At 45.2% G+C, this 13,232-nt stretch overlaps 1 protein-coding gene across 1 annotated transcript; it reads left to right on the plus strand.

Moving 5' to 3' along the window:
- Positions 1 to 7,733: 7,733 nt before the first annotated feature.
- LOC122755307 (protein ABHD11-like) lies at positions 7,734 to 11,920 on the plus strand. Its single transcript, XM_044003617.1, has 6 exons — positions 7,734 to 7,867; positions 8,325 to 8,460; positions 9,925 to 10,098; positions 10,581 to 10,751; positions 11,277 to 11,458; positions 11,755 to 11,920. The coding sequence occupies exons 1-6, from the start codon at positions 7,734 to 7,736 to the stop codon at positions 11,918 to 11,920; spliced, it is 963 nt and encodes a 320-aa protein (XP_043859552.1).
- Positions 11,921 to 13,232: the final 1,312 nt, after the last annotated feature.

The following is a 13,232-nucleotide window of genomic DNA, read 5'->3' on the forward strand; positions in this document are numbered from 1 at the left end:
GAGTTAGGGGGTACCTTAGAGATCACTTTAGTGGAAGAGCTAGAGCCAAAGGCTCTGCCCCTGATTAACTATGTGAGCTTAGGTAAATGACTCCTTCTCTGGACCTTAGTTTCTTCCCTGGAACATAGGGAGGTCAGGCCAGATGGTCTTTGAGGTGCCCTCCAAGTTTGAACAGTCTGTGATTCTAGTCCAATTCTCATATTAGACAAAGACAGAAACTCAAGGACCATATGGGAAAGTTGTTTGTTCAAGGGTGACTTTAACATACTGCTTCACATCCCCCCCCCCTTTAATATGTTTCTTTCTTTTTCTTTTCTTTCTTTTTTTTTTTTTTAGTGAGGCAATTGGGGTTAAGTGACTTGCCCAGGGTCACGCAGCTAGTAAGTGTTAAGTGTCTGAGGCCAAATTTGAACTCAGGTACTCCTGACTCCAGGGCTGGTGCTCTATCTACTGCACCACCTAGCTGCCCCTCTTTAATATGTTTCTGCACTAAACTCTTTGTCATGCATGGGTGTGCGTCTTCCTTGTTTTAGTTCAAATAAGACTGAGCTTCATGAGATGCCCACTCCTACTATTCCCACTTCCATGTTTATATGTTCTTTTTTCATACCTCAATTATAAGAAATAATAAATTCCTCCCTCTTCTTCCTCCTTTATTCTCCAAGGAAGAGGCATCAAACCCACCATTAGCTATACTCCGAGGTTGGAAATATTTAATAAGATAACTAAAAATACAATAGAACATAGACAATGTTAATATGCAGTTTTCAAAGTCAAAATGCTGCCCACAGGGATCCTTACAATATGATTTAGTTGCCCCTTTTCTATTTGTTTGACACCTCTGACTTAAAGAATTCCTTTTCCCCTCCTTTTTCTTCATAATCTTAAAATAAATAAAATTAACCAGGGGGCAGCTAGGTAGTGCAGTGCCTAAAGCACTGGCCCTGGATTCAGGAGGACCTGAGTTCAAATCCAGCCTCAGACACTTGATACTTACTAGCTGTATGACCCTTGGCAAGTCACTTAAACCCTCATTGTCCCACAAAAAAAGAAAAGAAAGAAAAGAAAAGAAACATGGCTTTTAGGGGGCAGCTAGGTAGCACAGTGGAAAAAGCACCAGCCCTGGATTCAGGAGGACCTGGGTTCAAATCCAGCCTCAGATACTTGACACTAGCTGTGTGACCCTGGGCAAGTCACTTAATCCTCATTGCCTAGCAAAAAAAAAAATAATAATAAAAATCACACCTAGACCCTTCATTTGTCTTTCCTTGCTCCACTTTGACCCTTGAAGATGGTGGGGATTCTGGATAGTCAGTGGTCTCTTCTCCTGCATTAGGATGGAAGGACTTGATCATTATTTAGTTCCTTTAAATTGTTCAAATGTAGGTGTACCATTGCCTCTGGGCTACCTCCCAACTAAGCATTCCCAGGTTTGTAGGGAGGTGCCCCAGAATTTGGACTGTGTTCAATTTGGACTTTCTTTCAGATGACCTGTGTACTCTTTTTATTTTCATCCTGTCTTTTAACTATAATAGTTCCAGTTAGGGTTTTTTTTTTTTACTTTTATGAAATATGGTATCCAAGTTCTATGTTTGACTATGGTTTGCAAGGAGCCTAATAATTCTTATATTATCTCTTTTCATCCTTTTTTAAAGGTCAGTTTTGTTTTATTGTATCTACCATATATGTTCTAATTTGTTCACTCTTTAAACTTTGTTCTCATATTTCTTGTATCACTGAATTTTTTATTTCTGTTTGCTCCATTTTGTCTTATAGGATATATGTTATTTGGGTAAGGTTTTCCATTTCCTGTTCTAATCTTTCTAATCTTTGCTCTAACTTAATCCTTCTTTTGGATTTTCCTTTATTTCATCTACTAAAGTTCTTAGAGCAAATATCCTCTTTTTTCTGTGATTCTACTTGTAATTATTTCAGAGTAATTTCTTTTCTTCCTCTGGAATTTTATTTTGAAATTCTTTGAATTCACAGCATTTCTTCTTTGAATTGAGTTTTTCCCCCTCATTTCTTTAGCTTCAGTATTTGAACTGTTACTTTGTTGTAGACCTAGAGTCTTTTCCCCTCCTACATTCTTGAATGGTATAGCTAGACCCAAGTTTTTTCTCATAATGCAGCCACCTGGTGGGATGCCACCATATATGAGCTAGGTCCTGCCCTTGCTACAATCCAGATGACATTAGTCAGTCTCAGTTCTGAGTGTGATGGCTGAGTCCTGGTCCTGTCTCCCCTATTATAATCCCAGACTGTAAAGCTACCAGAAGACAAGTCCTGCATTCTTCCTTGATTAGTTCATTGGTTTGTTGGTTCAGTGGAGATATTTAGTCATTGTTCAAATCTCCAATTGATTGTGTCAATCAGACAGAACAGGCCTCTAACCTGTGAATGGCCAGAGCTGAGCAGAGCAGGCCAGAGACAGGTGAGTCAGGAATTAGAAGTTTTCTTTTCAGAGTGAGAAAAAAGGCTTGAAAGCAAGGAGGAGCTATAGTCACATGTGCTGGGGCCCTGCCCGTATTGGGGGCACCTGAGCCAGTGTGGGGAGATCTCAGTACTTAAACTAGTGACTGCCCAGTGAGTTGTAGTCCTGACAATGAGGGAGCAGCAAGCATGTGACAAGTTTATTACATTTAAGGACTTTCTGAGTTTGTCCAATGCTTATCTTTGATCAGAGACACCTGGTGAATCAAGTGACTAGCTCAGAGGATGAGATCATCCAGAGGGTGATTGCAAAGGATTGTTGTCCTGTCAAGCTCAGCACAACTTGCCTGTTGGGCCTTAGTTCTGGTAAACAGGGGTTCTCCTAATATTTTGTCAGTTGAGTCAATCAAGAAGTCCAGGTGCTCCCCATTCATCCTTAGTGTGCACTTGCTCGAATCTTTTCCACTATCATCTTTACTGGAATTTCCTTTATAATCTGATGCTACCTGAAGTCAGGCATTTCTATAATGAATTTTTTGGCTAGCCTAATGGTAAGCACATGCTGTTATGCTTAACCTCACTCTCACCAACACAGAGACTATTATCTGCTGAAATAAAAATATTGAGAACCTCAAGGAGAAATTAAATGGTCGCTCCATCTGAGAGTTTGTGGCAGAGGAGAAGAAATCAAAACCTAGTGGGACATGCCACCTATATTCTGGAAGATCAGGTTTCAAAAAGCTTAGGTAGGGTTCCATGACTTATAAATTCTACAGGAGAAGTTAACTGCTATTAGGGGACAGCTCTCAAGAATGAAATTCTAGGGGCAGCTAGGTGGCGCAATGGATAGAGCACCGGCCCTGGAGTCAGGAGTACCTGAGTTCAAATCCGGCCTCAGACACTTAACACTTACTAGCTGTGTGACCCTGGGCAAGTCACTTAACCCCAATTGCCTCACTAAAAAAAAAAAAAAAAGAATTAAATTCTAAAGACACAAAGGGAAACAGTTCTGATGAGAAAGAAAAGCCAGCAGCTGTTCAGAGAGAAACATGTGGATACACAGGGAACTCACTGACCAATTTAAGACATTTCAAAATCATGTAAGGAAAGTAAAACCATGGCAGAGTCCTCTAAAAACAGTGTCAAGGGGGCAGCTAGGTGGCTCAGTGGATAAAGCACTGGCCCTGGAGTCAGGAGTACCTGAGTTCAAATCTGACCTCAGACACTTAACACTTACTAGCTGTGTGACCCTGGGCAAGTCACTTAACCCCAATTGCCTTACTAAAAAAAAACAACAGCAACAACAACAACAAAACCAACAGTGTCAAGAGGGTTCACAGGGAGAATGAACTCAGCTCAGCAAGGCATCCTAGAGAGAATGAAAAGATCTGTAGTTATTGCGGTTGTGTTGACCCCCCTGGCTTCCTTTAAGTCCCAACTAAAATCTTATCTTGACAAGAAGCCTTCCCCAACCCCTCTTAATTCCAGTGCCTTCCCTCCATTAATTATCTCTGATTTCTCCTGAATATAATTTGCTTTGTATATATTTGTTTGCATGTTGTCCCTCCCGTTAGACTATAAGCTCTTTGAGGGCAGGGACTGTCTTTTGCCTCTTTTTATACTTCCAGTGCTTTGCCCAGGGCCTGTCATATAAGAGGCACTTAAAAAATATTGATTGAGGGGGCAGGTAGGTGGTGCGGTGGATAAAGTACCAGCCCTGGATTCAGGAGGACCTGAGTTCAAATCTAGCCTCAGACACTTGACATTTACTAGCTGTGTGACCCTGGGAAAGTCACTTAACCCTCATTGCCCTGCCCCCCCCAAAAAAACCAGAAATTGATTGATTGATTGGGTAAGTTTTGGGGGGAAAACAGAAGGATAAAAAAAGGGAGAGGACCCACCCCAGTTGAGGGTAGGTGACATGATGGCAATGGTCAGTGAAGAAAAGACAGAATTACGTAACCCTTATTTTTTGCTTCTTTTTTTTTATAGGTCAAAGAAAAGAACACACAGATTTCTTATATGAAGAGTATGGTGACAACAATGGTTTATAACTATTAACCTAAGAAGTGTCAGAAGATAGAACTAACTGAAAATTTCAAAGGCTTGTTCTTATTATGGGGAAACTAAGTAGCAAAGTAAAGAGAGTACCAAGTTTGGCATCTGAAAGATCCAGAAACCTCAGTTCCCTCATCTGTAAAACAGTATGGCTTGGCTTTGCTTCGAAGGTCCTTTCTAGCCCTAAATCTAGGCTTGGAAAGTAGCGCTTGTTTGCTTCAGAAGGTCTGAGAGAATGCCACCAGAATGAGGTCTGATGAATTTAAGAGTAGGCTTTTGTCCTTTCCTGATCGGCTCCAGGAGTCAGTGCTATTGTCCAAAACTCGAAATCTGTTCCTTGAGAGTGACTCCACTGTGAATCACATACAATAAAGTAAATGTGTTGTTAATTTATCTTTCCCTTCTGTCATGCATCTCCCTTTGAGCCATCCCACTAGTCTCTAAAAGGCAGCAAGAAAGTTGCAATATGGTAGATGAGGAAACAAACCACTGAAACAAAAGAAGTGATCGGCCCTGAGACACACTGCAGCTTCCTCTCCCATACATGCGAAGAAGCATCTTCACCAGCCAAATGTTCAGCACCACATTGTTACTAGATTGCGGTGAATGTCATGGAATCTTTGCTGTTGCTGAGTGGTGCATTTAGCAGAGCCAAAAATTCTAGGAGATAAGAATGGGTACAAGATAGTCAGCCAGACACCAAAACGTCACAAACCTGGAAACATCAGACAGAACAGATGGATGGAAGTTGTCGATCCAAAGGAACACCAAAGAAACAACACCCACGATGACAGGTGGGAACCGGGCTCTTTGCCGTGGAAGGATTTTATCAGCCCCTAGCATCGCTTTTCCTCATCCTTGTGACTTCCAGGCTGAGGGTTTCTGCAGCCAACAAACTGCCACTGCCTGTCCCCCTCCACTGTAATCACCAGAGTACACTTGAGCCTCCCAGCAAACCCACCACCAATAACTACTGAAAGAAACCACATCCCCAAAGATTGCTCAATGGAGATCTCCATCTTGTCTGTATCTTGTTTGTACATAGTTGTTTTCACATTGTCCCCCCAATTAGACTGTGAGCCTCTGGAGGGCAGGGATAGTTGGCCTTTATATCTCCAGTACTTGCCAGAGTATGTGGCACACAGTAGGTGCTTAATAAATGGTTAGACTGACTGACCTTTTGCTTGGTTTTTATAAGATTGTCTGTTTCTGCCAAAGAAGATGATCTTTAGACTGGAAAGACAGACCCAAAATGGCTAGTTGGGAGCTGAAGCCCAAAGCAAGTGGGGACAGAGTCAAAGAGCCCCGCCTTTAATGAATTCAAATCTCCAGGCCCAAATGGATGCCATCCCACGGTACTCTCAGGACTGACGAATACGATTGCTTGAGCCACTGTTAGTGATCTTTGAAATTTTATGGGTAATGAGAGAGGTGCCACAGGACTAGAAAACGGCAAATGTCATCCTGACTCTCAGAAGAGGGACAGGAATAGTCTCCAAACTGGAGGCCAGTGGGTTGGACTCTGATTCCTGACAAAACTCCAGAATGTATTTTAAAGTCTATTTTCTAAAATCTCAAATCTATTTCCCAGGGTGTAGTTTTAAATCTATTTTCTCTACCTCCCACCTCCTCTCCCCAATTGAAAAGAAAAAGGAAAACAAAAACAAAATCCTGGTAGCAAGTGTGTGTGTGTGTGTGTGTGTGTGTGTGTGTGTGTGTGTATGTATTGTGTATAGTCAACCAAAACCAATCCCCTCATTATTCTGTTGTTGTTCAAGGTGTGTCTGACTTTTCCTGACCTCACGTGGGGTTTTCTTGGCAAAGATATTAAAGTGGTTTGCCATTTCCTTCTGCAGCTCATTTTACAGATGGGGAAACTGAGGCAAACCAGGTAAAGTGACTTGCACAGTGCCACACAGCAAATAACTGTCTGAGACCAGATTTGAACTCTTGAAAAAGTCTTGGGGCAGCTAGGTGGGGCAGCGGATAAAGCACCAGCCCTGGATTCAGGAGGACCTGAGTTCAAATCTGACCTCAGACACTTGACATTTACTAGCTGTGTGGCCCTGGGCAAGTCACTTAACTCCAATTGCCTCACCAAAAAAAAAAAGTCTTCCTGAGTCCTAGCCTGGTGCTCTATTCACTGCATCACCCAGGTGCCTCCAGGCCAGTGAGAAGAAGAAAACAAAGATGCGAAGGATCAGGTGTGTTTGCCTCACCAGCCCCTCCACAATCTGCTGGCTTTCTTCCTTCCCTCATAACTTCTGCCTCACATCTCCTTCCACCTCACTCCAGGCTCAGGTCTGCTGCAAAACCAACCCCTTCCCATTGTTCAAGCCCTCCCTGGCCTTGAATTCCCTCTTCTATATAATGCAGAGGTTGGGCCAGAAAACAGAACATTCAAACTGGGAAGATACCTTAAATACCATATTGGTCCAACCCTCTCATTTCCAAGGAGAAAATGAGCCCGCAAGAAGTAGAGTCATTTGCCTAAGTTTACATAGCTGACCAGTGGCAGAGCATGGCCAAGGGTCTGGCTCTAAGCCCTCTCTGCTTTGTTCCTCCTAAGGTGTTCCCATCTCCTCCTCTGCCATCTGAGGATCCCTCTGAAGATGGTAGGCACTTGTGTATGGTGAGGTTGTTCTTTAAGCCCAGTGATCCCACCCCAGCAGTGTGGGGAAAGACCTCTGGGCTTAGAAAGAAAAAAGAAGTTACATGATAACTTTATTATATATTTTAAAGGACTAGCAAGGTGAACATAGTAGGTTTGCAGTTTCATGGGCAATCATCTTTTTTCTATTCTACTATGTTATGGAAATGTTTGTTTGATTTCTTAAGTTCAGAATTTTTTTAAAAATTTGAATTTGAGGGGGCAGCTAGGTGGCGCAGTGGCTAGAGCACCGGCCCTGGATTCAGGAGTACCTGAGTTCAAATCTGACCTCAGACACTTAACACTTACTAGCTGTGTGACCCTGGACAAGTCACTTAACCCCAATTGCCTCACTAAAAAAAAAAAACCCAAACAAACAAAAATTTGAATTTGAAAAAAAAAAAGAATTAAAGGATTAGGGAGAAAGGAGGAAGGAGGGAGGAGAGAAGAGAAAGGTAGAAGAAGGGAGGAGTTTGGGTGAGATTCTGGGAGCATTCCTGGGCAGAAGCCAGAGGTAGGTGGCATCTGAGGCTAGACAGACCTGTTCGGTTTTATCCTAAGCAAAGATTTCTGGACAAAAACTGAGCAAGGCATGTGGCGTTGGAGCAGAACCTGGACTCGGCCCCTTCGGGAGACTGGGATACCCATAGTGCATTCCTGGGGTCTAAGCAAGCCTCCCTCAGGCTCCTCTCTGACTCCAGCCATGTATAGTAGCAATGGGCCAAGGTAAGTCAAGAAAGCTCTGGAATGACCACCATCTTACTGGTGCTCTTCCTTCTTTCCTCCTTCTGCCCTGCTCCACCAACCCTTCCCACAACCCTTTTCCCCCCTCCACTGATTCTCATTCCTCTATCCTCACCCCTTGGCTTGCCTTCTCCCAATGCCTTCCCATCCAATTTGCCCTCATGGCTCCCCCCAGCCCCCTCATCCCTTCCCTCACAGAGTTCTTTCCTGTCCATCAACCTGCTCCTCCCTGGCTCAGACTGTCTTCCCCATAGCATCTCCTGCCCTGGGCCTCAGCCCTATGACTCCTCCAGCACAGGGATCCCCAGACCCCTTCTCCATACATGCAGGCCCAATGGAGAGGGCCCATGAAAGTCTGTGGTAATGAATGCTCTTCTCCTCCCACTGACCCCTACAAGTGCCCCCTCTGAGCACCCTCCCCTCTTCTCTTCCTGACCAGGACAGTATCACTTGCCTACAAGCTGTTGGAAGGTCAGAACACCCAGCCACCCCTCGTCTTCCTACACGGGCTCTTTGGCAGCAAAATCATCTTTAAGTCTGAGGCCGAGGCCCTAGCACAGCAGACAGGCAGAAAGGTAAAAAAAAAAAATCCCAAGTAATTGGAGGTCAAAATCTGAGAAATAAGACAAAGGATGGGAGAAAACAGAATGGGCAGGGAAGAAGGGATGTGAGGCAAGGGCTGAAGTAAGAGGTTGTGTCCAGGAACAATTGATCCTTCCTTATTGGGCATGATATGATAGACACCAAGAACGGGAATGGTCTACTTTGGGAGGTAGTAAGTCCTCCCACACCAGAGGTCTTCAAGTTGAAGCTGAAATGGCATAGATCCAGTTCTTAAGATTAAATTAGAAAAAAAAAAAAAAGATTAAATTAGCCTTCCTGGGATTCTGGGAAGGGGCCTAACTATAAAATAGGTGCCTTACTCATGACTCAGTTGAAATTCCACAACCATCATTTGAAGGCTTTTTTATGGCCTTCTCTGTTTATCCTATTTAGAAGAGCAGAGACCCCTGAAGATGGGGTACATGTAATTTACCCACCATGTAGATGGGGGTACATGCAATTTTATCCCTGACCACAGGGAATGCTGTAGGGAGGACAACCTCCCGTGCCTAAGGTCACAGGACAGTAAGGGGCAGAGCCAGGAAGCACACTCACATCTTTCAAGTCCAAAGCTAGTCCTCTTTCCATTCCAAGGTGGGGGTTCTTGATGATGGGATTCATATTAAAAATTCTTCGATGAGACCTAAAGCTGAAAATAATTGCTTGTGGACATTATGAGTAATCTATTAAGTTTTTCTGGAGGTTCACAACACATTTTTTTGGTTGAAAAGTATTCATGGAACAAAAAAATTAGAAACTCTTGCACTAGGACCACAGTGAGACAATGACTCACACAAGAACCAGTTTGCTCAGGGTTTATTGCTGTTCGGTCATTTCAGTCGTGTCCTACTATTCATGATCCCATTTGGTGTTTTCTTGGCAGAGATACTAGAGTGGTTTGGCATTTCTTCTCCAGCTCATTTTATATATGAGGAAACTGAGGCAGACAGGGTTAAGTGACTAGCCCGGGGTCACACAGCTAGTAAGTGTCTGAGACCACATTTGAACTCAGGAAGATGAGTCTTTCTACTTCAGGTCCAGAAGCCTTGGCTATTGTCACTGTTAGAAAATATGATGCTCTTAGCCTGCCATGATCCCAACTTTTCCCTCGTGTCCTCTCTTACTCCTGCTCCTTCTCCCCATTCCTATTGTCACCATCTACCCTATGCACTGGTTTTGGAGTTAGTTCAAATCCCGCTTGTCCTCTTACTACCTGCGTGGCCTTAGGTAAGTCACTTAACTACTCTGGACGTCAATTTCCTCATTTGAAAAATGAGGGAGTTGGGCCAGATGGAATCTGATATCCTTTCAATCCCTAAGTCTATGATCCAATAAACCTGTGATGCTACTAATGATGTTCCTACCTCTGAAGCTCCAGGCTGGGAAGAGGGGAAAGAGTTGGGGAGACTGACAGCTTCAAGTCTCTACCCACTCAGGTGCTGACAGTGGATGCCCGGAACCACAGGCACAGCCCATCAAGTCCAGACTGCAGCTATGAGGCCATGAGCGCAGACCTGGAGGCCCTCCTGTTAAAACTAGGACTCACTCCTTGTGTCCTCATCGGGCACTGCATGGGGGGCAAGACAGCCATGGTCCTGGCACTACAGAAGGTGAGGGTGCCCCACTGAGACCCAAGGGAAAAGGCATCACCTGGCTCCAAGATGGTGGTAATGCATATTTCCAACATGGGTGGCAAGGATCCCTCTTACTCAGAGGGCAAGTTGTACAATTGGCAAACTGAGTGAGCCATGGGGGTGGAGTCAGAGAATTTGGTCCTGGTGGGATAGAGGAGGGTTTCCTTCCTATAGCTTACACATATACACACACACACAAAGCTCTAATAGACTGGGAGAGAAATTGTGGCTGCAAACTGTCACCACCACCCCCAATCCTGCATACAAGAACAGACAGGGTAGCATCCATAACCGCATAAAAGCCATCAGATGGATATCTTCTGATAGCTGAGTCATGAATTCTCCATTTTTGACCTATTACCCCTCGGCACCCTTTCAGAACCATGCCCCACTCACTCTGCCAGAGTGGCTTCTCTGAGAGCACCTCAGGCCACCCTGTTCTGGGTTCTTCCCCTCAGCCTGAACTGGTGGAACGCCTAATTCCTTTGGATATTAGCCCAACGCTGATCACAGCCTTCCCAGAAGTCGGGTTCTACACTGAAGCCATGAAGTCACTAAACATTCCAAAGGAGCTGCATTTCTCCGAGGCCCAAAAATTAGCTGATGAGCAGCTCAGCCAAAGTATCAAGGTGATTCCCTCCTTCAGGGCGGCAGGTTGGAAGTGAGCGGCAAAAGCCACCGAACAACTATTTGGGTTTGAGGGGCCCAGAAGGATGGGGGGATAAAATGTCAGGGGAAGTATAGAAGGGAAAGTTTGAAGGGGAATGAGTCCCTAGGGAAGTGGCAATAAGTGTCCCAGGTATGGATGCAGAGTAAGATTAGAAAAGGAAGAGAGGAGGCAGCTAGGTGGCGCAGTGGATAAAGCACCGGCCTTGGATTCAGGAGTACCTGAGTTCAAATCCGGCCTCAGACACTTGACTTACTAGCTGTGTGACCCTGGGCAAGTCACTTAACCCCCATTGCCCAGCAAAAAAAAAAAAAAAAAAAAAAAAGGAAGAGAGGGGGTAAGATGGGCATCAGAAGCTGTCCTGGGATGAGATGGGGTGGGGAGGGATGGGACAGGAAATGAGTAAACCTGGATGTAGTCTGAAAAGGGGAAAGGAGGACAGTGAAGTTCAAGGGGGTGCTCAAGCTGAGCCCAGGTTCTCCTGCAGGATCCAGTTATTCGGCAATATCTTCTCAACAATCTGCTCATGGTCAATGGGCAATACGTGTGGAAGGTCAATAGCGAAGCCTTGAGCCAGCAGGTGGACAAGATCATGGACTTCCCCCAGATCCAGGGATCCTACTCCGGCCCCACACTCTTCCTTAAAGGCGCCAACTCATCCTTAATTCAGTAAGGCAGAGGTGGGGGATGAGGGGGACAGACCTAACCTCATAGATTCTTCTTTGGGTGCCAGTTGTGTTCTTCACTGGCATGGATTTGAGCAATGGGGGCTCAGGCTATGCTTGGGTTTGGGCAGCATGTCTGTTAGCCCATCCAGAGTTCTCTCTCTGTACCCTACCATCTCTCTGAGTACCCAATTTGCTCTCAATACTCCTACCTCCCATATCCCATGGATCAGTCTTCATCCCTGCCTCTGACTCACCTTCGATATTTGCCTTTTCTTCTCTCTCTTCTTCCTCCCACAGGCCTAGTCACTACCCTAAGATCAAGCGTCTTTTCTCTCAAGCTCAGATTCTGTCTATCCCAAATGCTGGGCACTGTATCCATGTTGACCAACCCCAAGACTTCCTGACCAGTATCCAAAATTTCCTGTCTGAGAAGTTGTTGCCTCTACCAGCCCTCAAACTTTGAAAGCCCTCAAAATTGGCCAGAATCTGTCTTAGCTATGCTATGGGCACCAGTGAGGGGAGGCAATAAAGAGAAAAAGTCAGGACTCTGACATTCATTCTCTTCATGGTGGACCCCAAAGCCAGGGTTTCAGATTTTAATTAATAAAGCTACTTCCATCCCCTCTACCAGAATTAGCTGAGCTCTCTCACATCTACTTGCCACTGGGAAAAATGGGTAGTTAGACTAGGCTGGGGTCTTGGGCCTGATCAGTCAGTCGTTCAACAAACATTTATTAAATGTCTACTATGTGTCGGGCATTGTGCTAAGTGCTGAGGATAAAAATACACCCAAAAAAGTCTTTGATTTCAAGGTGCTTACAATCTAATGGGGGAAAACAACACAAAAAGGAAGTTGAAACACAGTGTGAGAGCAGGTAAGATGGGTGGGGTGGAGGAAAGGATAGAATGCATGGGGTGAGAGGGAGGACAGGGAAAGGATGATAGAGAACTCCAAGGAGAGCAACTGGATAAGACAAGAAGAGATGGTTGGCCGGAGTGCCTTCCTCACTGCACTCCCCAGCCAGAGGGGAAAGATACTGATGGAGGACCAAAGTGGCTTCCTCCTAGGGGCCACTCCCCTCTCTCTGCTCTGCTGGCTGTGCATCCTCTTGGGGAAGAAGAGGAAACAATAGGCTGAGTAGAGGGTCTGCTCCAGGGTAGGAACAGAAAGTCCAGGCCTGTGGACACTCTGGAGTGAAGCAGGCGCCCCTCTTCTGGCATCCAGCCCCCCACCCCCTGATACACACATGCCCTTAGCCTCCCCCTCTCGTAATTACAGGCCTCCACCTCCTCCTTCACTACCTTCAGCAGTTGCTTTTCTGTTGGGGGTTGGCTCTGCAGATGCCCGGTTCACCCTCGACTGCCCACTTCCTTTGGGGGTACAGAGGAGGGGGAGGAAGAGAAGAACAGGCCTCCACCCCATCCCTGTCCTTGGGGCTTTTCTCTTGGGCTCTGCTGAAAGGGGATGAAGCAGCTCTGAATAGGAGCCAGCTGAGGGCTGCAGCTGCCTTCCAGAAACGAGAACTTAGGCTGAGTCTGTAGAGGGGAAAGGGACCTTAAAAGCCATCCAGGCCACCTCCTCATTTCACAGATCAAGATAATGATGACCAGAGAGGGGATGGACCCAAACAGGGATCTTTATTCTATTGGATTTCAAGTTGTCCATTAGAGAATCACAAGGATTTATTAAGAGCCTACTATGTGCCAAGCACTGAGATAAGCACTGGGGGTTCTAAGAAAAGGGGGAAATCTGGATAAAGTCTCAAGAATCCATT

The sequence above is a fragment of the Dromiciops gliroides genome, chromosome 4 (genome assembly GCF_019393635.1).
Source record: "Dromiciops gliroides isolate mDroGli1 chromosome 4, mDroGli1.pri, whole genome shotgun sequence".
Taxonomy (NCBI): domain Eukaryota; kingdom Metazoa; phylum Chordata; class Mammalia; order Microbiotheria; family Microbiotheriidae; genus Dromiciops; species Dromiciops gliroides.